General features: G+C 40.7%; 1 protein-coding gene and 1 non-coding gene across 3 annotated transcripts in view; both read left to right on the top strand.

Moving 5' to 3' along the window:
• Positions 1-24,543, top strand: part of LOC137996965 (trafficking protein particle complex subunit 10-like) — a 47,170-nt gene that overhangs the window by 8,263 nt on the left and 14,364 nt on the right. Inside the window, exons 6-24 of one of the 2 annotated variants that reach the window (XM_068842627.1) lie at positions 1,036-1,147; positions 2,080-2,339; positions 3,359-3,502; positions 4,132-4,243; positions 6,297-6,373; positions 7,382-7,473; positions 8,246-8,386; positions 8,916-9,025; positions 9,459-9,589; positions 11,293-11,470; positions 13,135-13,331; positions 14,517-14,667; positions 15,077-15,435; positions 15,944-16,050; positions 16,821-16,944; positions 18,303-18,357; positions 18,788-18,846; positions 19,033-19,098; positions 19,226-19,846. In XM_068842627.1, coding sequence (XP_068698728.1) covers positions 1,036-1,147; positions 2,080-2,339; positions 3,359-3,502; positions 4,132-4,243; positions 6,297-6,373; positions 7,382-7,473; positions 8,246-8,386; positions 8,916-9,025; positions 9,459-9,589; positions 11,293-11,470; positions 13,135-13,331; positions 14,517-14,667; positions 15,077-15,435; positions 15,944-16,050; positions 16,821-16,944; positions 18,303-18,357; positions 18,788-18,846; positions 19,033-19,098; positions 19,226-19,720 — 2,970 coding nt within the window. In that variant the 3' untranslated portion in view covers positions 19,721-19,846. Of the gene's footprint in view, positions 1-1,035; positions 1,148-2,079; positions 2,340-3,358; positions 3,503-4,131; positions 4,244-6,296; positions 6,374-7,381; positions 7,474-8,245; positions 8,387-8,915; positions 9,026-9,458; positions 9,590-11,292; positions 11,471-13,134; positions 13,332-14,516; positions 14,668-15,076; positions 15,436-15,943; positions 16,051-16,820; positions 16,945-18,302; positions 18,358-18,787; positions 18,847-19,032; positions 19,099-19,225; positions 19,847-24,543 lie in introns of those variants that run through there. The other variant, XM_068842629.1, reaches the window with a different exon arrangement.
• On the top strand, positions 14,186-14,258 carry Trnat-ugu (transfer RNA threonine (anticodon UGU)). Its single transcript has one exon. It is a non-coding gene; the product is annotated as a tRNA-Thr (tRNA).

Below are 24,543 nucleotides of genomic sequence, written 5' to 3'. Positions count from 1 at the left end.
CAGCTTGACGAGCTTTGAAGAGAATTTACTTCATCGAATGTCGACAGACTTCAGATTACAGTGGTAGTTTAATTGACCGATCATTCATGACATTCACCAAAATAACTGTGTTGTGATTTCCGTAAATTTATAATATTTTTGACCGTCAACGGGGGTAACTGCAGATGTAAACATCGAAGGAATGAACCCATTCGAATTCAGAGGTTATTTTTCCTTTATTATTTCGCCCATGTTTGAGTAAAATGTTACTCTGAAACAGTCATTTGCGATTTATAACAATTTTCTGGTCTTACAAAGCGAAACAATTTTCATACGTGTGCGTTAACTGTGTTGATTATATGCAAATTGCAATCGGGCCGACGGCAGACAGAGAGACACATTCTGTAGATGTTCAAATTGACTAAAGGCATTCCCAAACTTTCAGCAAATTTGTTGATGATGTTCATTCCGAGAACCTCGTTCATGTTAACTAGCAGTACAAACAAGGAACTGAAATATTTCCTATAGCTCACTGTTCAACTGTTTTAGTTAATATATTTTATATTACACTAGGCAAACTATGAACTATGAGGTTGAAGTTAAAACGAAAAACTTCAAGAATCAATTGAAAATACTATGAAGAATTAGTTTATATCTATGCTTGATATCATTACTTGTATTTTGCATAATTAAATAAATCTGATTATTCTTTATAATTAAACAATTTAATTTTGGGCTAGCTCCTCAGACCTTCAGGCTAGTAACCTCAACTAACAGCTTGCCCGAAGGGCAACCTCTTCTTTTCATCTTCGTCTCACCCTGTTATACATGTAAAACTTCAAAGTGAAAAAAGCTGTGTTGAGATAACATCTTAGCACCGGTATTTGAAATCTGATTGTTGCAATTTTGTTGCAATTTTGTGACAATCTTGGAGGATTAGAGAGTTCAAGCTCAAGCGAAGAGGAGCTGACTCGTGTGATAGTGCATCTTTGGTTTGAGAAAACTTTCAGTTTTTCTGCTGTCATTAAGTGGTTTTTGTGTGTGATTTGACCATAGGAAGAGTTGTCATTTGTATTTGAGATGCTGGGTCTGTATGAGGAAGCCCTTATTCAGTATGATGAGATTGACGCTCTGCTCACTCAACTTGTTATCAACTCAAAATTTGGTGGTAAGTTTTATTACTTTGTTCGAAGATCAAAGTATAGGATTCAACTCTGTATTTGGACTTTTTGCAATTTGGCTCCCCATGCATAAGATTTCTTTGTCTCTTAGAAGGCAGCTGAAGTAGGATTCGAACTTGGTATCTCCTCATTCAGAGTCAATCATGATGACCACTAAACCACAGACAACTATTTGACAGAGTAACGAGGAAATATATGTTAAAGAATTGTGTTTATGGCCTTATACCTAAGTGCAGTTTTCATTAAATCACTGTTAGCGAGAATTTGAAATAGGGAGAATATCGAGTCACAAGCACAACCTTAAAAGCCATGTTAAAGGAGGAAACATACCCCTAAAAATGTAGTTCCACATTTCATGAGAAACATTGAATTAATGAAATGAAAATGTATCAGGTTTTATAAGAAAATCTAGCTGTTTCATCCCAATCAGCCACCTATTTACTGGTTGATGGTTTTAAAACCAGTCATTTTACCTTCTAGCACACTGCATGGAGATCACGCTTCTTGGTTAGATATACATTAAGGATAGGAAACCTGAGTATCTCGAGATGCGGAGAACGTATGTGCAATAACAATAGTAGGCACCATCCTTAAATTATTACGAGCTTTAAGAGACAACTTTGCTTATAAATTTGTTACCCCCAGATTCCCTTACAGGCTTGTGCCTTGGGTGCTCATGTGTGTGCCTTTGACGCTAAAACATATTCGCTATTTTCCTTCAAAAGGGGTTGGAATGACTGGTGTTGTAAAAAAATAGGTGCGTGGCATTTTAACCACAACAGATATACACCAATCAAAGACTAAAAATTGAAAAATAGACATTTAAGTCATCAAGGATCAAAATGTAGATCCCTAACTGGGAAAGCTGCCACTAAACAACTTAATTACACCTGCCTGTTTTGATGCAATTTTTTTGCAGAACCTCTGGACTGCATAAATGTTTTTATGTGTGACTGCAAATGTTGTGATGGAGTTTCATTAGCAAAGGGAGCGCAAGAATTTTTACGACAGCTTATAAAAACACAAGAAGCAAGCTATGTGGACCTTCGAAATTATCTGTTTTCTAGGCAATGTAAACTGCTCTTGAAGTTAAATCGTCCCACTCCTTGGGAAATTGCTCAGAGGACGTTGGAATTCCTTCACAATTTGAAACATGAACTGGCCATGGATACCCTTAAGGTGTGTTTTTTTTTGGATGTACCAGTACCCTTTTTGTGAACAAGATAAGATTGAACATGCACATTTATCCATGTTCTGTTTTTTAAAATAATTCAGTTTTTACAATGTACATAACGAAAGTAACCTTTTAGGCTATGTGTGGTGTGTGTTAATGGAGGTAGGCTATAGGTGTTGCAAGGTACAAGCAGAAGTGTTTTTCACATCAGCATTGCTTGGCTATGTTGTTTCTTGCCTTAGAGAGAGAATATTAAATTTCTCCCACACATCTTTTTTATCATTATTTCTAACAAATGTATTCCATGTTGCTGTTTGTCTTTTAATCCATTGACCCCTTAACCCCCCTCCTGATTGACGAGTAAAATTGTCTGGCGTTAGACAGAGTAAAATCTATTAGGTCTCACTCACTCCTAGTAGTCAATGGGTTAACCCATTGACTCCCAAGGGTTCCTCATTGACGGGTAAAATCATCTGGAGTTAGACAGAGTAAAATACTAAGTCTGGCCGGTTTAGGCCGGTTTGGACGCCGAAGGGTTAATGGGGACAGGTTTTTCAGTGAGTGATTAAACATAGTGGAGGGTTTCACACAAAATGAAAGCCCACTGTTTCTGGGATTTCCCTATCACATTTTAAATTTCTGTGATGTATTCAGTAGACATGGCAATAATACCGTAGTGTTTTTAATGACAATGTCATCTGTTTGCCTGTCCTCCAATCGATGGTGGGCTAGAACCAATCAAATTATTATGTTTATATGAACAAAATATTAATTATGCAAATGTGTGTTGTTGACATTTTATAGGGGTTTTATCCTGCAGTGGGCCTGCACCCTGTTCAAGGGTGAGAGCAATACTCTCTCATTGCCTTGTGCTTCTGAAACCATGATTAGCTACAGTTGTACAGCATGGTACACACTCATCTAATGTTGAGTGCTCCAGCCCATCGGAAATATTTTGACTTCTTGAAACATACATGCAGTATAGTTTTTTTTTTTTACACATTCAGGATTTTTCTTCTTTCAGATATCTATGCCAACAGGTGGTGCATCATGTTCTGCCTTCTTAACTTCACTGGAAGTTTTGAAGGCCTGTAGGAATCAAAACAATGAGAATGGAATGGCCTATAGCCTCCACTTTGCACTTCTTTACCAGTATGCACGGGAGAAGGTATGGCATTCATTTTACTGAAACGCATTGTCAAATTCTGGCATGGTGCAAAAACTGGATGTGGCTGGGCACTGCAAGCCTGTAACTGGACTCGCCTGCTTAAGAGTCACAAAAAGCCCTAAAATCATGGCACACTGTGACTGAATTTCATGTAACATGAAATTATTCAAATAGCTGGCATGTTGTTTCCCGCATGATTTGCCTGAGTGCATTCAGCTAATCAGATCATACATTTGGACAAGCCGTCATTTGCAAACAAAAGCAAAACAACCGCAATGACTTTTGGGCAAAAGTGGGCCTTTAAATATTATTATTATTATTTTGAGAAAAATTCGTAAAATGTCACAGCATGGAGAGAGAGAGCAAATATTTTTTGCACAGATTTTGGTATCCCTCTTTTCTGATGTCCACCAACTTGAAAGACTTGAAACCTATACACATTAACTGGGAAAGGGAGCAACAGGGGCCCAATCAAGAAATTTGAAATTTAGCCAGTACCAAATTGGGCCAGTCATTGCATATGCTCATTTTGTTCTCTCTTGTATATACCACATGGTGAGTTTCCTTCCTTGTACTTTGGTGGGTTACATGACTGGACAATGAACAATGTTGGTTCATCTGTTTTTCAGTTGGATGACCTGGGTAACCTGTGTGGCCTTATGCCTGGTATGACCCCATCTGAAACAGAATTACAGACTGTCTGCATGCTGCTGGCCAGCATTGGAAAGACACAAGGAGAAGGTCAGCTTAACTTTGTTGCAGTACTCCTTTTAAGTAATACAATGTATATTCAAGTTGTTGCCCTTTCCTAGGATTCCTATGTTTTCTAACGATTTTTCTTGCTGTGTGTGCGACAAGGGAGGCGTGGCATGGTCACGTGGCTAGAGTGTTGGATTTCGAGTGCGCATGCACTGGTTATGCCCTTGTTCTGGATTTGTCTTTGATGCTCCCGAATCAGACTCCACCACTCTTTGTGAATACCTACTTTTTCTTGTTGCCTTCTGCAAGTCGGGTTTGTTGTTAGTTGTCGCTGTACGTTGTTTGATTTAAATTCTGTCTTGCTATACATGGCTTCAAGTTTGAAATGACACTGTATATACCGGTAAATACAGATTCTGTTCTTTACTTCACCCTAGGTGATCGCGCCAGTCTACCATTTTCGCTTTCATTCATAAAAATGTGGGAGGTTGTGAAACAGTGATATCACGTTTCATCCAACTAGTGTGTAGGTTTAGGTTTTCTGGATTCCCCAGTGGGTAAAGTTCACTGGCGAAGTCTCTGTTACGAGCCTAGAAAGGCCCATCAGGCCGGCGCTTATCTCCGGTTTCTGTAGCATGAAGCGACTAGGAGTATTCTACTCCTCCCTGAATGGGATGCTAGTCCATCGCACGGTACCCATTTATATACCAGGGTGGAGAGAGGCAAGACACGGAGCACTCTAACCTTGAGGCCACCGGAGAGAACGGAAATTTTGTTCCAGTGACAGCACTTCCCAAGGACGGCGACTTAGAAAGGTTTTCCCTTGAAGTCCCGAAAAGTCATTTGTGAAACACCACACTACATACTTTACATACTTTATTGAAAGGTCAATGAAAATGGCAGCCAAAATGTTGACCTCGATTACAAATACAATGTCCAATCTAACAAGATGAATATTACAACATTCTTACAAATCACAATAAAAGCTGTATGTAAAAAAATCTCAAAGAAAATGAAATCGTTCAAGTTCTTATTTAAATTTGTACAAGTGTTGACGTTACTGTTATTACAAGGTCTTTTACACCTGTTTTTAGAGCGATTTTCATTGAGTGTCGTAAAACCAAAACCAAAGTAATTACTTTGGCCAATCAAAAAGGACGGAGGCAATCCAGTAAACCAATCAAAACTCGAAGTAATTACACGTAGCCGACACAAAGGCGGGAATATGTGCACGCTCAAGCCACGATTGGTTTTGGTTTCACTTCTGATTGGTTGAAAAAGTGGCGCGAGAACTTTGAACCAAACACTGAGTGAAGTAATCATAAACCAAAGCAATTCGCTAATTACTTTCGACACTCAATTAAAGACCTCTCTAAGGAGACAAAAAGCGAAATTATTTTTTGGCTGGAAAGTCTTTCTTTTGAAGACACTTACGTCTCCATACAACGCCCGAGACTTTTTTAGGCTTTCTAGATACTATTCCAATTAGTTTCGTAATATAGGAAGCTCTCTTTCATTATTCATTTTTTATCATAACTTGGTTAATTAGTTTTAAATGCATTGTAAACAGCAATTGAATTTTAGTCCTGGGCTCCCAACTCGATTAGATTGACATCTTTAGCTACTTAGGTAGTGCAAACTTCTTGCAATTTCCTTTTCTTTTAATGTCTTGTTATTTTGCGTTTCAGTAATAAATTAAATGTTTGATTTTAATTACTGTAACCTCGTAAATAAGCCAAGAAGTAAAATAAAGTGATTATTGTTATTGCTTAACTGATATCAAGGCCCATGAAATCTTTGTGTTTAACACATCAGGTTCCTGTTTTAACGGGAAGTTGATTTCTTCATTACACTTACTGTGAAAGCAACGAGAGTTGTATGGTCATCTCGCCACGGAAAAGAATCGTCACCGCGGTGTGACCAAGGTCTCAACTATCTTTCCTTGAGAACGAAAAATGGTTCCCGTTAAGTTGACAGTTGGCGAGGCGTTTTGGCGACAAGTTGACTGGTACCGGGGGAGGTTCAAAGGGGAGTTCAGTTGATAATGAATGACTTCTTTTCTGCGTGATTAACTGTTATCTTAAATGTTTTGTAGATGTTGAACCTAACAGCCCAACAAAGAGACTGCATGAAGCTCTTTCGTCAAGACGCGTATTTGAATCGTTGTACCTTGTAAGTAGTTTTTATTTCCTTTTATGCAGTATTTAAAGATGTTGTAAACAAGTGGGGAAAGACCTTCCAGGGAGAAAGGAAAGGACCTTTATTCAAGTGCCTAGTCTTCTAGCGCTGGAGCTCTAATTAGGGGCACTGTAAACTGAAATCCGGCAACAAATTAATGCAAATCAAATCAAATATTGGTCTTTGTGGGGAGGGGAAAACTAGAGTTCCCGAAGGAAAACCTCTCGGAGTAGAGTAGAGAACCAGCAAACTCAACCCACATATGACGCCGAGTCTGGGAATCGAACCTGGGCCACATTGGTGGGAGGGGAGTGCTTGTACCACTTCGCCAGCCCTGCACCTCCATCCCATCTCTGTAGTCTCTCCTGGTTTTTTCCACTTGCGTGCAGCATCCAGTGTTTTTTTTTTTGGCCCCCTACCAAAGCTGAAGTGAATGCCCAAGGGGCAATGTTAGTCATTTGCTGTTTTCTTTTCAAAACGTAATAAAACTCGTACTTTACTACCTTCCATGGGTAGTGGTAATGGGTATGTAAGTAGATCTAAGAGAAGCAGCCTTTAGTTTATCAGACTATAAACACTTGATGGGATTCGAGTCGTTTGCGCAGTCCTAAAATTGTCCAAGTTGTTTGCGCCGTGAGCATCATTTTGCACGCCAACAGAAGCCGCTATTATCTAGTGATGAATTTTAACGCGGGCACAAGTGAATTCTGCCAGAGAGTGCATTGGCCACTCCGCTGGACCTGGGGAACGAAGGTTCTGGGGAGGAGATTGAAGAGAAAGATATCAAATGAATTTTGACATGAGGACAATTCAAGACGATTCTCATGTTCGTCCTCTATTATTCGTTACAACAGATCTAGAAGATATTTAAATCTCAATTATGAATAATATTTTCAGTAAACAAGCTAAAGCTGGGTCTCCATCTTTCAGCATTTTTGTGCTGTAACCTGACTTGTCGCGTGCTATAGCACCTTAAAACATTTTCTAATTTCTTCTTGGTAGGATTTAACAGAGCTGGCAATCACAATCTATAACAATATTGGGAGAGCCAGGGCAGCTAAACTGCTTGGAGTGGACCTAGCACAGTTTCATTGGTAAGTTCTTTTTGTGACGTGCACGAAGTTGGGTAGGGAAGTTAAAGTTAGTCATCGCTTTACAGTTGGTTACCCAAAAGTCCAGACTGGTCAGAGCAGTTTTGCGGCTCCTCGTACACGCTGGCGTGTTTCGTCCCGCCTTATGATAGACCTCGAAATAACCTGAAAGTTGGTCATTTCGATGGTGTGGATGGCGGCAACGTTCAGGGTGGATGACGGCAAAGAAATGTACCAAATGCCTGGTTGAGTGAACAGAGTTTTTTTTTGCAACTAGCCTTTTGTTATTTTGGCGTTTTCATTTTTGTCGACATCCTCTTTGCTTAAAGTCCCTATCATAGGTTTCCCTACGTTTACGCTGTTACATCATCGTCGTCTTGTTGGTAGACAAGAACAATAGATCTGTGCCAAACTTGAGGGTACACTCACTCACGTTTTATTTCGGTAACGGCTCTTCAAGGAAATAGCTCGACTCTGCTCCTCAGTTCCTGAAGTTGTTGCATAACAATCACTGTTCTTGCTTCTCCGATTTTCACTATTGATACGTCAACTGAAAAAACTAATCTAACGCGTACATGCGCAACTGATTAACAAACCGATCTTTCCGGTCAAATCTCTCAGTAGCTCATTTAGTTCATCAACCAGCCTGTGCACATCTCGCTATTGTTATTTGAAACTGGTTTCAAACCACCCAAGTCTACCAAATCAGGAAGAACTTATTCGACCTGTTGAAGCGAATTGTGTATCATGAACTAATTTCTCTTTCCTTTGCCAGTTGCCGTGGAGAATTCGATCTTGCTGAACCTCTCCTATATGATGCATACAAGATGTACAAACACGAGAGATGGACTCTTTTGGCAACAAAGTGCTTGGTGAAACTTGCGCAGTGCCAAAAGCAGTTGACGCACACGGACAAGTATCTTTTCAAAAAACAATTTCATTGCAGTTTAACCCTGGAGCACCCTTCATTGACGTTAATATAGCCAAAACCGATGCAATTACTTCAGCCAATCACGACAGGCTCAAACAATGAAATGAACCAATCAGACCTCAACATACATGCAGCCGGTGTCAAGTGCGGGAAAACGCCTAAGAGCATTGGAAGAGAATCACGTGAGCCTTCTGCGACCCCTCACATCGACAGCGCCATCAAAGATGTCATCTAAAGAGAAAATAAATTCGCTTTTTTCCGATCACTTTTTACATCGTCTCAAGTTTTTGTACGTGTAAACGGTGTCCAAGGTATTCAAGTAGAATTTAGCGATCCATTACTTTATAGTGTGAGGAAATTATGGTAGAAAAAGCATAATTGTGATGTACTTGCCACGGTCGCTTTTTTTTTAGATTTATGTTTCGAAATGGATGGCAAAGAAATGTACCAAAACTAACTGCCCTTCGGCGCCATTTGAGGCTCCTTTATTCCAAACCTCCTTAACGTTCACCAGGTATGCCTCCTCTTGTGCAATACTTGCTTGCGAGCAGCATCTTTCCTCTCAAGAAAGATCGTACTACACTCAAGAGTTGGTGCAGGTTATGAGAGAAACAATGGATTCAGGTAATAAACTGCGCTACTCTTCTCAAAGGCGCGGAAATCAACTGAGCTGATACTGTTTGAACAATGAATTTACATTGTACATTTCTACATTCACGTCAGTCACGGAGTTTGTTACCAATTTGACTTTGTTTTCTGACCTTGAAACACAAACCCTTACGACGCTAACAAGCGATTGAAGGGGTTTAACTTAGTTTGTAAAGAAACCTTCGTTCTTTCGTTTTTTATTTACTCTTATTACACTCCAAAGCGACGACTAGCGACGTACGCTTTGTTGCACGGTGTCCTTTTTGCGTTTTAGGGACAAGCGCTGTGTCTCCAGTTATGGAATTGTTTTCCCAAGTTCAACGGCAACAGGATGCGGTTTCAACTCAGGAGTTCGTTGTAAATCTAAATTTGGAAAGTAAAGATGTTTTTTTTTTAAATCTTGTCTTAGAACAACCGATTATTGTGCGGGCTGAACCGATGCTGCGAGTAGAAGACGTACAGATTGATCTGATGAAGGGTATCGGCAGTGTTGGAGAGAGTATCAATATCAGAATCAAGCTTTTTAGTGCCCTGGAGGAGGTGAGAACGTGATGCCTACATGAAGTCATAGGAATTCTGCCACTTTTGTGCAGAAATGCATGACAAATTTTGACATTCAACACGAAGTGTCGCCTCAAGTCTAAGCATGCACGTGCTACCTATTTCTTTTAAGAAATTAGTAAATTTTTGTACTAGCGTGAGGTCCGTACGTACAGACGAACGAGCTAGTTCAATAAGGTTTTCATTATATTGGCTCTCCTTCCCAGGGTTTTCTATTCCTTGAGTGTTACCTCTTAGCGGTCCGAGAACCTATCAGAATTCTCCTTTTCATCGCGGACTAGTTTATCTATGTAACTGTAACTGTAACTGTAACTGTAAGCCTAACTCTAAGGGTGCGTTCGATTGACCATACTCTGGAATAGGAATACATGGAATAGAAGTTAGAAATCCTTCGTTTTTACGGAGATTCACATGAAACTTGTCAAACACTTGCTAAAATGCTATTTTAAGCAGATCTTTATCATCCTTGTTGCTTCAAAACGCCAGACATACCGTTTTAAATCATCACTTCACGTATTCTTATTCCGGAATAGGGTCAATCGAACGCGCCCTAAATATCACTGTTAGCGTTTTTGCGGTGAGGATAAATACCGCTGTTTATCTTTACTTGAGAACAGGAGTTTAGGGGACACTTTGTGACTTTAAGTGTCTGAGGCCCTGTTCACACGTATCCGGATATTTTTGAATCCGCAACTTTTTCTTTCCGGATTCAAAAATATTCCCATCCACACGTAGCATATTCAAATCGAATTTGCTCGTCCACACGTATCCGAAACGTATCCGGAATCACTCTAGTACTCAGGACTCCTCAAAGAAACAGAGATAACAGAGCATGCGCCATGAAGGGCGCGAATTTTGCTACTAGGGAGCTTAAGCTCTCGAATTTTTGAGACGCGGACGGCAACCGGAAGGAAACATTTTGCGTCCCAGGACAGTGGTGTCCCCAAGAGATTTGTACTAATCATCTCTAATGGAGAAAAGATACTTGGCGATGTAAATAGACAAGTCAAAAGGGAAAACAGCTTTCTTCCGGTTGCCGTCCGCTTCTCAAAAACACGTGTGCTTAAGTTCCCTAATATTGTCCTCGGCAGCCATCTTGAGAATTGATTTCACGGTAAGGAACAGGGTTTGATCTTGTTACGTCATCCGGATAAAAAAAAAAAATCCGGATTTAGCGTCCACACGGTTCCGGATTCATAGCGGGTTAAAAATGTCAACTCTGGAGAGTGTATTAAAAAAGGTTCCGGGTTCGCCAGCGAATTCGCCGGATACGTGTGGACGGAAGGCGTATCCGGAAAGAAAAAGTTGCGGATTCAAAAATATCCGGATACGTGTGGAGCCTGGGGAGAATAGCAAGGGGCCACTTCATGATGCTGATCATAATGGGCCATTTGCGAGTTGCTGTTAGTCTCGGTTTCGAAGTGAGTCTTGGTGCTCAACTATTGTAAGGGAAATGAGTTTGATTTGCATAAGAATACGCAACTCATTTACATTTGAATGGTTGTGCACCAGGACTCGTTTTGAAACTGAGACATGCAGCAACTCGGAAATGGGCTATTGTGATAGTCATGCATTTATAATTACGAGCATTTTTGAATGTACCTGTAAGAACACACTTATGCAGTTGTATTTGGCAACTCTGTCTTGGCTTGTGAAAATTCATGGGTGATGCACCTTTGCAGGAAGTTACTTGTGGACGAATAAGTTTCAGCATCCAAACCAGTGAGCTGAAGCGTGTCGGAAGCATTCGTTCGAGCAAGAGAATCCGTGCTGCATCACCTCCATATGTGGAAAACGGGATCTCGTCAGCGGCATTATCAGAAGAGGACCTGTCGGATAAAGCAGAAAGTCAAACCCCAGGTAAACTGGGCCGAGTGTTTGTTTAACCAGCAGTTGAGAAGGAATCGTGTAACTTTGGACAGTTCTTATTTTACCCCTTGAACATCAGCCCGTATCGTGAATTATGCTGCCCCTTTCGATGGATGGAGATAAATGATTGTTTTTGTACCTATCTTCTTGCAAGTACACTTCTTTAGATATATATATATTCTAAACACCAGTCCCCAGTTGTTCAAATGCCGGATAACTGTATACGGTGGATAAGTGACTATACAGACCTCTAGCATCAGGGTTTTCGCGGGAAACCGCAAACTGCGGTTTGCGGTTAGCCGTTTGCAGTTTCAGGTTTCCTGGCTTTCGAACTTTAGCAAGGAGTTCGGCTTGATGCCGCCATGTTGTTTTTTTGTCAAGTGGAAGTGTATCACTTTGTTCGCCCAAAAAATATAAATACTTCATTCATTCGAGTTCAAAAATCTAACTAGCACATAGAAGGTGGATATAGAAGGCTACTTCGTGCTTTTAAACGTGAGGCTGTACAATTTTTAGTGGCAAAAAACCTTGCCGTTAGTTACTTACCGCTAGAGGCCTTCTCCGCGATTTGCCCTCGTAAATGTGAACATGCACACTCTAAGCACATCTAGTTTAAAGGTGTGTTAAAAATGTCTTGGCCAACGTTTAATGTGAAGTATATTCTATACTCTGGGTAGTGACTTATCCAATGGATGAAGTCCCGAAACTTTACGGGCTATTTTCGGGTGTCACCATTCCCTTTTTATCTCAAGAACGGACAGGATTTAAGTCTTCAAACTTCACAGTCATTTTTCTTTTTGTTACCTTGAAAACATGTTAAAAGATCGGCTTTCCAAAACAAGCGGTTGGCAGTTTCAGAAATGGTTTTTCGGGCCCGAAAAGTCTTCGGGACTTTCGAGAAACGGGCCCCAGAAGAGTATTTTTGTGACATTTTATGGCAGACGGTAAGCGGCACTGAGGGCTCTGGTTTGGTAGGGGTTGGCGGAAGTATGAGGGAGGTCGTCGATTTCGATGCACGGAAAAGAGCTTTGGCTACAGACATTTCTAAATGGGACGGGAGCGCGTGGTTAGCTAAATTTAGTATTGCTCATCAGCCCTCGCTTTTGAAGTGATAACCAATGGATCCACAGTTTCTCTCCCAGTTGTAGACTATGTATAATCATCTTTGTTCCGGTCAACCTTGTTGATACTTTAGTTTCAAACAGCTAAAATGTATTATTTTAGAAATCAAAATTTTCATATATAAATGTAAAATGGAAGGACGTAACTCCGATTTTACTACAAAGCTACCTAAAGTTTCATTATAATATTGAAAAATTGTCATGTGATGTTTCCTATCAAGAAAAATTCTTCAGTACCGGTAAGTGGAAATTGATGGGAAAAAAGCTATTTATGTAATGTATGAAATGCAGAAATGTAAGTACTGTAGTTGTATTATGTCTAAATGTACACTGTTTGTAATATTTTGTTGTTTTATTTTCTGTGTAATTGATGTATCCTAGGTGTAAAGCTGTAATAAAGGTAAAATTAAAGGGGAAAAAAAGCTCAATCGCTGAGCCCTTTAGTTTGTATAAGGGTTCCTTTACTCCACTACACATAGCGTCTTTCCGTCACATTGTTTTTGATTTCTGTTGTTGAGATATTTTTGGTTTCAGATGGAGAGGGATTCAGTAATGTTAACAGAGAGGAAATTCCTCACCCTCTGGTCCCTGAGCAAGGGTCACGTCCGGAGATGAAGAGCTCAGAGGAGCTTACTGCGCTTTCCGTCAGTGAAGATGATGCAGAATGTTGTCTTGAATGTTTTAACGTGCCATTGAAATATGGAATCAACGACTACAACCTCACAGTTCAGGTATGTAACCGTGCAAGCGCAGTGTTGTTTCTTTGGCAAAAGAAGAAAATTGACGACGGATCAAGCTCTCCATGGGATTGTTGCATGGGAGTGACCCGTGTTTGTTGCATTTCCTTTTTGTGTCCTCCTCAAATAGCATTTATTTACATGTAGAGGTTGCTTACAGTCTAAGTAGGTACAAGATAGGCTACTCCTTTTGGCAGCTACACAATCTATAAGAAGTTGGCCACAAATAATGTGATTTTGGCTTGGTTCTGTTAAGGGCTACGGAAAGTGTCTAAGTAAATAATCACTGTATCGATGTTATTTACATGCAATAATAATAATAATAATAATAATAATAATAATAATAATAATAATAATAATAATTTTTTCCACTTCACCGCCCGCCTCGACTAACTATTGCTAACTGCTGGTTGTGTGAATTTTTTTCCGCTCATATTTGTTTATTTATTCTTTTACATTGATACTCTTATCTGCTTGCATGCGTGAAGAAAATTTTGTTGTTGTTGAAACAAAACACCAGAGTTTGGGGCACCCCGAGGCGTGAATTAACTGGCAATCGCATGTCTTACAAACCCCTTTAGGGGGCAAGTACAGGCTTATCGATTCACGGAGTATTCTGATCTAAACTCTTTTCTTTACTTTTTGTTGGTTCCAGATGACAGCAGCCTTTGCTGACGTCATTGCTTAGTCTTTGTTCGTTAACATTCAAATTTGCCTTAAGGAGGTGTCTTGCTATACACAAAGTTGAAAGATCATTTATCATTTCGTTGCAGATTTCAAGATTATCAGTATGATTCATTCCTCACGGGAACATTAGAACCCACAAATGACCAGCTCCCAATGTCAGTGACTTCATAGCTCATTTGGTTAGAGCGTCGCACTTGTATCGCGAGGTCACGGGTTCAAATCCCGTTGAAGTCCTAAATTTTTCAGGCTTCTTTACGCAATTGCACTTGATTATCAGTATATCCGGTTCAAATTTTCATAGGCAGCTGATTATGCAGTGAACGTTTAGTATTCAGTGCTGGCTTTTTGGAGGTTTTTTGAGATTACAATGAGCTTTTGGCAATGAAGTAAACTTGTAGATTCCCCTGCTGGTTTGCACAGCCCAGCCGTGGATGGCATCTAGAGCTCATGATCGTAACTAAACGTTTAACGCTCTCTATACATTTTCTGTAGTTGGCGGAAGAGGGACATTACTATCTGAAGCAGCTTTGTGTGGAGATTGGTAGACTGGATTTTGTGTGGCCTCAGCTGCCCTTGCGAGGGCAGTCCAGAGGGTTTGCAATTGTGGATGATTCACCAAGAATATGCTGGAGTCCTCCTGGAGGTACGATATGTCAATTTTGTATCAATAGCATTAATTATGGCGAAGAAAGGAGAGGATGGTATTTCAAACCTTTGCTTTCTCACTGAGTTACGACATCAACTGATCGTACTGACAAACCGCTGAGGTTGTCAATTGCTATTAAATGAACCGTACATTTAACATGTGTCGACCGGCTGATTATTCATCAACCTAGTTATAAGTTGTAATTATTAGACCTCGCTTTCGTACGCAATCGCTAATCAATTTCTAGAGTTAACGAAAATGATTCGAAATGTGTTCTTCTAGGAAACTTATAAACATCTTGAACCTACACCCATTGAGGTTGGAATCCCAACAGAACACTATGACGACTTAAGTTGATATCGGCTTCCAACTCAGTGCCCTTTATGTCGCACATCCTCTTTTGCAGACCTTTATCTCTTAGCCGGTCTCCCACAGGAAGTGACCCTTAGCATCTCGGTTGAACCAGGATCCATAGCAAACGGTTCAGTCTTAGAAATCAGCACTCAGAAAAAAGGTATCAGTTTTGAGCCGATCTCCTCTGGCCATGCAGTGATTCATTCTTCAATAGACAAACAAGACAACATCAGGACAGCACCTTACAGCGTACAAGTGCCGACAGTGCATAGCCAGGAGGACGTCACGAATGTCGCAGTTGCCTTGGTAACGCTCCCTGCCGTGGGACCGTACGCGAAGATCGATCTGAAGCTAATTATTCATGCACCTTTGGAGAAGCAGAGCCTACAAGAGGAAGTCACGGAATATTTGGTAATTTATTCAGCTATTGGAAATTTTATTTAAATATCTATAATCATTATTCTAAATAGTAATAGTTATCGCTTGCTGTTGTTATTACAAAGACCGCTATTATGTTAACTCGTCCGTATCAAACGAACTGAGCAGTGAGAGTACTGACCTTCCATCAACTTGTCCTGGGTTTGATTCACGGACTCAGTTGAGTTTGTGGTTCTCTACTCCGCTCCGAGAAGTTTTTCTTTGGATACTCCGGTTTTCCCATCTCACCAAAAAACAACATTTGATTTGAGCTGCCTTGATTTTCGTGTGATTTGAATTGATTTACAGTCTTCCTAAGTATTCGAGTACTTGTACCCGACTAGATAAACTTACCATCAGACACACAAGCTTGCAAGCTTTTAAGTATCACCGTGTATGAACATAAAGCTTCATTTGTTAACGTTTTACTTGTGTAATTGAGTTCGCATGCACAATAGACTAGGTCAAGATTGTAGTTTATTGTTTGTTGATTTTTTCCCAGCTCACATTTAGCTGTAAGTGGTTATCTCCTGTGGTAACAGCCAACCTGTCATGTTCGTTTCATCGTCCATTCACTGTACGTCACGTGCTTCATTCTTCTGAAACCAGGTGAGTCGTTGGTCTAGATGGCTTTGGATGAAATGGACTTTTTGAAGTTTGTGGCAGGAGGAAGTGCAGCCCAGCCCAGTGGGCACTGCGTTGGGGGAGGGGTCAGTCGGGAACACCCTGAGCAATCAACTTCACCGACCCCGTTCCCTGTTCTTTTCTCCGCTGAGAATTTTCCTGCCCGCTCAACTTTCGGCGAAGAAAAGCACTGGCAACGTTGCTCGGACTTCACAATTGCAACTTGCTGTTGGTTCCCGTTTTAGCATTTTTCGGATCCGCGCACAGGGAAAAGATAGACTCCACCTTGTAAATGACGAGCCTTAGACATGCCGGACACCTAAAATGAATGTATGATAGAGTAGGTGTCTTGTATCTAATAACTGCGGGTGGTTATTCTGTGATTTGGAAACGGAACTAATTAGCGTAACATTTGAACTGTATCGCCAAACGCATTTCAGAACGCACTTTGTATGTTTTTCCATGTTTAAATAGAACGAAATATGGGTTCTCCGTCTTCTTGCTTATTTTGTCAAAACCGTCCGCAGTAAAACAATCATTGAATTCGGGTTTTTGGGATATCCAGAATAATCATTTGTTTCGGATGATTTCACTTGCCTTGACATTGATGATTGCGGATGTGACAGAAACCTCATCCAACAATGTTTTAGAATACTGTTGAAAGACAATTCTTGACAAGAGGCCTGACAGTTTCAAAGAAAGGCATCGCAATTCACCTTCACGTGTTTACCATGATAGTATATTCGTTTTTGCAGTCGTTTTGTCCAAGTGATTGTTAGTGGAATCAATCCAGTTGATTTGGTAATCCCCTCTCCTGAAGTGATCATCACCAATTGCTCCACAGTCAAGTTAACAGCATTACATCGTAGCAGTGAATATGTGAGTAATGCGATTGAGAATGTCGCACTTACAAATCGCGTTTTCTAGAGCGACTTTTAATCGAGTGTCGTGAAACCAAAACCAAAGTAATAAGCGAATTGCTTTGGTTTTGCAATACTTCACTCAGTGATTGGTTCAAAGTTCTCGCGCCACTTTTTCAACCAATCAGAAGTGAAACCAAAACCAATCGTTGCTCACGCGGCGTGCACATTTTCCCGCGCTTTGTGTTGGCTACGTGTAATTACTTTGAGTTTTGATTGGTTTACTGGATTGTCTCCTTTCTTTTTGATTTGCCAAAGTAATTACTTTGGTTTTGGTTTTAAGATATTCAATTGAAACTCACTCTATAGACTTGTTTTGTTGTTTCTGGGATACTCGGAAAGAAGTTCTTACTGCTCCTAACAACAGTCGAACGTGTGACCTTCCGATTACCAGTTCTCTTCATAAATTTACTTTGGTCAAGGAAGGTGCCTACTATTGTTCTGGCACTTAAATTCTGCGCATTTTTGAGGTACTCTGGCTTCCTATGGGTGATGCTTACTAATACAGGGATATTTTTGCACGGTTTAAAACTATGCAGAGAAGGCTGAACTTAGCAGTGCTCTTCGTATCCAAAAAGGAAATTGGGGGTAACCGTGCATTTATTAGAGATAATTATGTTTCACTTTGGAAAAGAACGCCATACGTTGCTTTGTATTTTAAAGCTTTTTGCAAATATTGTTGATCAATTTTCTCTGAAAAATGTGCGGTTATCCCCAGTTTTATTTTTTATGGATTTCAATAACACTTGTTGAGATCATGGTTTTCCCGCATATTCATATACCGTGCAAAAATACCGTTGAATTTGAAGGCACCGTCCTCAAAAAAAAAAAGTGTTTTCACCTGAACTCACGGCGGCCATGTTTGTGTCCCTAAACAATGGAGCAGCGGCCATGTTGGTTTGCAAAACTAATCCTCCGGGAATCGATCTCTATTATCATACAAACGTTCTTTCTTTTGTTTCGGTGGAAAAACAAGGTTACTGATCACTTGAGTGAAAACACTCTTTACCATCTTCGATAGCGATATTTCTCGTTACGTCACCCATTGTTATTAATGTACCAACCAGAAGCTAATAGGTTGTTGAAACAATCATTTCTTTTTTCACGTGGTTGGCAAATTTCAATATCAAAAGAAATGTGACGTCAATTTTTCTAAACAAGAAATACCTCAGCTATACCTCAGCTAACACTTATTCGAATCGGCCCCATAGTTAACTAAACAGTAATTTGGCCTCTTGACAATGAAACGCGTTGCATCCCATATATTTGTGATTTTCTGTGGTTCCTTCGCTAATCACAGTTTGCTCCGGTTTCTAGGTGATAACTGACCAACAGGACATGTCCTTTCTGTGGAAAATTGAGAGCAAGGAAGGTAACTTTGATCTCCAAATGAGGAACCTAAGAAGTAGCCTGGTTGAGTGGATAGAGCCCTAGACTTGCAACTGACTCTAACTGCTTGCACGGTTGAGTTATGTTGGGAGTTGCCATTCCACTCTGCTGCGAAAAAATTGTGCGTGCGTGCGTGCGTGCGACCGTGCGTGATTACGTTTCCTTCGCGCAACATTTCAATTTCGATGGCGCTCGCTAGTTTTGCGAGATGAAATTTTCCTGAAGTTTCTTTTCGTATTGATGTTTATTCCTGAAGTGCTACCATTAAATTTTCGTGGATCCTGTCATATCATCTATTGCCTTTTATTCGACTTCTTTGCTGCGTTTGTAAACTCGTTAATCTGAAAAAAAATTGCGATTGCAATTTGCTTTCGACTGAGCTGTTTATTGTTCTTTTGCCATGTACCTTTCAGGTTCTCTTGCTGAACTGGATTGTGAGTTTCGTGTCCCATTTACGCCGAAGCAAATTTCTGTAAGTCAGCCGTTCTGTACTTTTGTTTAACTGTGGTTGTGAACGTTTTTGAAAATTATTTTGAACTGCATCCTAAAACGAATTATCTCTGTTCGTGGATTATGCAGAAACTAGCTTCAGAAGTAGAGTTTGCTCACATAACGTGAATGACACATTTTTATTTGCACTGAACATTTCTTAACGCAGGATTCTTCACCCTCGTCATCCGAGAGGAGAATTTACTTGTACGACTTTCGCCTGGTCAATAATCAGGTAATCCTTAAGTTTTTTGACTGGATGAAATATCCAGAAATACTGGGATGGGATGATTTCCTGAAAGATAATTGAGGTCGCAGAAGTATTTTTTATTTGAATATTTTCAATTGTTTCCTTTTTTCAGACATTTTACACCATAAGTTCACGAATAGAGCCTCTAGATGAGTCCGGTGACCTGTTTGCAGGCTCAACATATAAGTGGCACATAACCTTCACACGTTTATGGAGTCGTCCGGATACAACCGACCCTAGTCAATTACTGTACGATGTGGACTCCGATACGAACACTTGGGCTATCAGCGGGCGCAAAAGCGGTGTCGTACGGATACCGCGTGTTTCCATGGCAACCACGAATGTTGTTCTCAACGTGATCCCGCAGACGGGCGGGCATCTTGCGATGCCAGCGATAAAATTAATGAAATATCTTGAAAAAGACGAAACGTTGCCACAGAAGGTCTTGGAAGCAGACGCAAGCACGGGAGTGACTGCGTCTGGGACGCAGACTAGCCGCGATTGTCCCCTGATTTTACCGTTCTCTTGCGGACAAGTTTATAACAAAACTCTTGGAATAAGAGTTCGCGTTTTACCGAACAATAACACAGACTATCACTGTACGTAAACCTTTTATGCAAAAAAAAAAAGACTTTCGTTAACACTGGTTTACATACGACACAAAGATCAACATAATCAAAATTGTTGTGTGTGTAACCACACCTATTATTAGATTGATGTTCCCGCAAAACCAGACCTTTCCAGCTGATCACAAGTCTTGCATGAGATATCATTAGGGACTTTACGATCTACGACGCGGTCGTCAACGATAACGGCACGAAACAACGATATCATTGGTTAAAAGGGGAAAAGTAATCGTGTTGCACGTGCGGCACGCGTTTTAACACATTTTCGTGCGGTACTCTGCACAACAACGACGTGAAATCACCAAATTTGAGTTTTTGACGACAACGCGAGCGCACAAATGCAAATCTTGTATTCTCTATTTTTACTCTGAAACCGCTCGTACCAATTTATTTTTAGGATACTTCGCCCTCATTTTACGACGCGAACGAGATGGCCTAACCGCGAGAAACTTACGATAGTGCAAAGTTATATTTTAAGGTGACGTTTTCGTTGACGTCGCCGTCGTAGATCGTAAAGTCCCTATTATCCCATGGGATTGAGAATGGTCACTCGTGCAAGCCAAATCGACTAGTAATAGCTTCATCTGTGATAATGCCGTTACATACCGCCGTTACATTGGAGTTGTAGGCCCCTGGGGCCCGTTTCTCGAAACGCCCCGAAACTTTGTGGAATATTTTCGGGTGTCACAATTCCCTTCGTAACTCGAGAACGCAGCGGATTTAAGTCGTCAAACTTCACAATAATTTTTCTTTTTGTTTCCCTGAAAACATGTTAAAAGATCAGCTTTCCAAAACAAGTGGTTGGCAGTTTCACAAATGGTTTGCCGGGCCCCGCCCGAAACTGAAGTTTTCGGGACTTTCAAGAAACGGGCTCCTGGCCCAAAAGAGAAGTCATTCATGGTCGGGACGAGTAATTTGGCCCAGCTAATAGTGCCCTCTGTGTTTGGCTAATGTGTGTCCCTCTCCGTGAAAGCGAATGAGGTGATGGAAGCTTATAAAAATGGGAACGAGGTAAAACGACAGAACCAAAATTGGTCTACAGTTTCATTCGAATGTTCTCCTCCACAAATTCCTCAGTAAAAAGCGAAAAGTTTAGTGCTCTTTTCGGGAAAATCTTGTCAAAAGACATCGACCGTCTAGAGCTTTTGTTCAACTGGGGTCGAAACAATAAAATGAGATTGTTAATTTTTCCCCCCTGGGTAGCTTACCTTGGAACATTGGTGCGCATCCCATCCTCAAATCCTCGTACTCAAAGCCTAAAATTGCTTGGACGCCTGCATTACGATATCATTCGCGAAGAAGAGAAGGGCCACACCTTCCTGCGACAACAGTCGAACTATCCCCAGTTGTTCAAAGTATTGATAATTTTTATCCAGTGGATAAGTCACTACATTTTGCTCATAGCCCGTAAAACGCAACTCGCAAAATATCCGCGCGTATTACATGTTAAGCTAACAGCGTTAAAAAACTATGTCCCCGTTTAACCCTTTCAGCCCCGATAGTGCCAAATGGCACTTATAGATTTTACTCTGTCTAACGCCAGACGATTTTACTCGTCAATGGGGAACCCCTCGGGGCTTAAAGGGTTAAACCATCGAATGAGGTGTATGTGAGCCGACAGTTAAAAACTGTGCAACTTCTTCATGTTGTCCATTTCCAGCAGTGTTGCTTGGTCGAAGCTTTTGCAACCTCTTTGTGCAGAGCATGCTCGGGTTTCAGGTTAGCTCTTTTCATATTATCTCTGACATTCTCCATCCACCTCAGTTGTGGTCGCTCTCTACTCCGTCTGTCGTCAATCTCAATTTTCCAACTCCTTATACAGGGTTTTTCTCGCTCATCCGTAGAAGGTGACCAAACCCTCGCAAGCGTCGCTGTTTACGGTGGCTCCCTCCTGAAAGCGGACACCTCCCGAATGCGGACATCAAACCGGGGTCCCGACGAATTATCCTCCAAAATACTCTATAACTAACTTCCTGTAAGCGGACACGGACACGGACACGGACACGGACACGGACACGGACACCTATTCGGGGTCCACAGGGGTTAAGATATTCTCCCGTAAGCGGACAGTGAACAACAATATAAGGAAATTTCTAACTGAATGGGTTCGATTTTAATTTTTTAATCGCACACTGTCCTAGACAAAACATAGTCAGATTACAGTTAACTTTTTTTTTCATTACAGTACATTAAAGTTTTCGTTTTCTAACTATTCTTCAAGCCAATCGCACGACAATTTGTCTCCTTGAAATTTAAACACGCAAGGCATTTCCATCCTATATCCTGCTCCTCTTGTTATCCGTTTTCCCGTAATAAGAACCGTTTCTAAGTTCAGATGCACGCTTCAGGAACTTCGACAGCCAATCTCAAACATATTCTAATGAACAAATGGCATCTTATAGAAAACGTGCCCTTACAACAGAAATCTTTTAAAACCCTCCCCTAATTTCATACAGAAAAGGGAGGTCTTTGAAAGGTGCACTTGTTAGAGCAAAGCTCTGAGGTCTTTGAATTTGCTATCTTGACCAATAAGAGTCGTGTTTGGCCTGTCTACACCTTGAAACACAATTACAAGTTGTCTTAATTAAAAGCTTTGACAGGCTTGTTGTGGTGTATTGTATACCCTCTATTGCTTTTTTTTTTCAACCTCCTATAAGCGGACACCTCCCGTAAGCGAACACCTTCGCTTGCTCCCGATGGTGACCGCTTACGGGAGGTTCGACTGTATTTGCGAACACCCTCAATAAAGGGCACGAGTTACAAAAGGAAACCTTGGTTATTTCTCTTAAAGTTTTCCCTGCAGAGATTTACCAGTATGGGTACGATATAATAAGGCTTATTTTTTGGGTGTCAATTTTTGGATTAGGCCGTTAACAAGGCAACATCACATCTAATGACAGGCAGATACAATCTTATTTTTGGCCTAAATTCCTCAATATTTAAAATTTCCTTTGTGATTTTTTTAAAATTCTTTGCCACATTATGGAAATGATATTGCCTGACATTTTGAAGTGGTATAAAGTCAAGGTCGTTCAGACGGTTTTGCCAATATTTTGTAATTTGTCATTTTCTAAATGTATTCGATTAGCTCCCCCAGATTTTAACAAATATAAAGTATTTGATAGGAACTATATGTGGTTAGAACTGAGCCAGTTTTGAGAAGAAATTACCGAAGGGAACGCGAGAAAATTAGCCGTTAATCTTACAGATTTGGTCACGCCGAGGTCACAAAAATCTGAAAAACCTGCGCGATTCGGGCTTTACTCGCCATACTAGTGCCCAGCTTGCGCGCGGCCCTAAAACTCTAAACTATGCAACGATCATAATATTTGTAACCGTAAATAGAGCAACTTTCGTATGACCATGAAAAAGTCTTCGCAATTTGTTTCACGGATCAATGTTTGGCAAGATTAAAACAAAGCTTCTCCTTATTCTCGCCAGGGAAACTCCTAATATGGGCAGTAAACAGTTCGATAGCCCAATCACATTACTGCATTTCAAATGACGTCAAAACGATCCTGAAAGTTCCATGGAGAGATGACGTTGTTTGCATCCGCGTTCGCTAAGCCAATGAAAATTCGCGCTGGTTTGTTTTTGTTCGATGAGCCAATTAAATGTTTTGCACTTTTGTTTACGTTCTGTATTCACGTTTATTCTTCAAGGTCATATGAAAGTCGCTCTATGCACACTCCAAGCACATCTCAGTAAAGGCGTGTGCGAAAACATTGGCCGATATCAACATTTAACGTGAAGTATGCCCTATACTACAGATAGCGATTTTTTCACGGAATAAAATTATACGGCCTTTGAACTGAGGCCCGATTACAATCTTGATGATATTCGGGTGGTCAGCGAAATATAACATAGAATTTAATGAAAAACTACGCTGTATCGACTCTTCAAGGCAGCCGAGCTCCATAAACATGCAAAAACAGAGCTTGACCAATATCCAGCCTTATTATATGACTAGCTCCGTGAGCGGGCAAGATGAACCAAATCGCGCGCTCTGATTGGCTACCCGAGCGGGCAAGATGGAGCGATACTGCCCGCTCGGGATTTCTCGCTTGGTCCCGCAAGATCAAAGATCATTTTGTGGTGTTTTAAGTCATATAATAAATCCTTTATTGACCAAGATTGTTCGGTCAAGATGACTGGATATTGGCCTCGTTCTTTTTTTGCGTGTTTATGGACCTCGACTTCGTCTCGGTCCATAAATACGCAAAAAAAGAACTTGGCCAATATCCAGTCATCTTGACCTCACGCTTGGTCAATAACCCATACGTCTTAACCGAACAAGCTTGGTTACAACCTCGTTACCGGGGCTTTTCTCTTGGAGAATGCGAGAGGCGGGAAAAGCCTTGGGAAAGAGGTTGGCTAGGTAAGAAGAGAATTTTTTTACATGGTATAAGAAACACTATTTTCTTGCGAGATATAGTGGGTAATCCGGGGAGAGCAGAAGAGCCTTATCCTGCCCTCTCGTGTAGCCAGGCCCCTAACTCTGTTATTTTTAAAACGTTTCTGTAAGACCAGGGGGAAATAAAGCTTGTGTTGTAGTCAATCACCACACTACAGGATTTTATTTATCTTGCCAGCTAGTGGATATTGAAGTTCTAACGAAGGAGCTATGTTGTGAGAAATTCCAGCTTGCCGTTTTTGTTCTCAGGTAAGTTGTGGCGATAAGTGCAAAACTGACGCACATTGAGGCACATTTGACTGACAAGGACGCAAAGAAAATACTGTTTGACTGCACATAAGGTCTATCACACGTAGAGTGTTGACCAACAAGCATTCATCTGTAATGGAT

The sequence above is a fragment of the Montipora foliosa genome, chromosome 3, assembly GCF_036669935.1.
Source record: "Montipora foliosa isolate CH-2021 chromosome 3, ASM3666993v2, whole genome shotgun sequence".
NCBI classification, from domain to species: Eukaryota; Metazoa; Cnidaria; class Anthozoa; order Scleractinia; family Acroporidae; genus Montipora; species Montipora foliosa.
The sequence above is the reverse complement of the archived record's forward strand: the minus strand, read 5'-3'. Positions and strand labels throughout refer to the sequence as shown.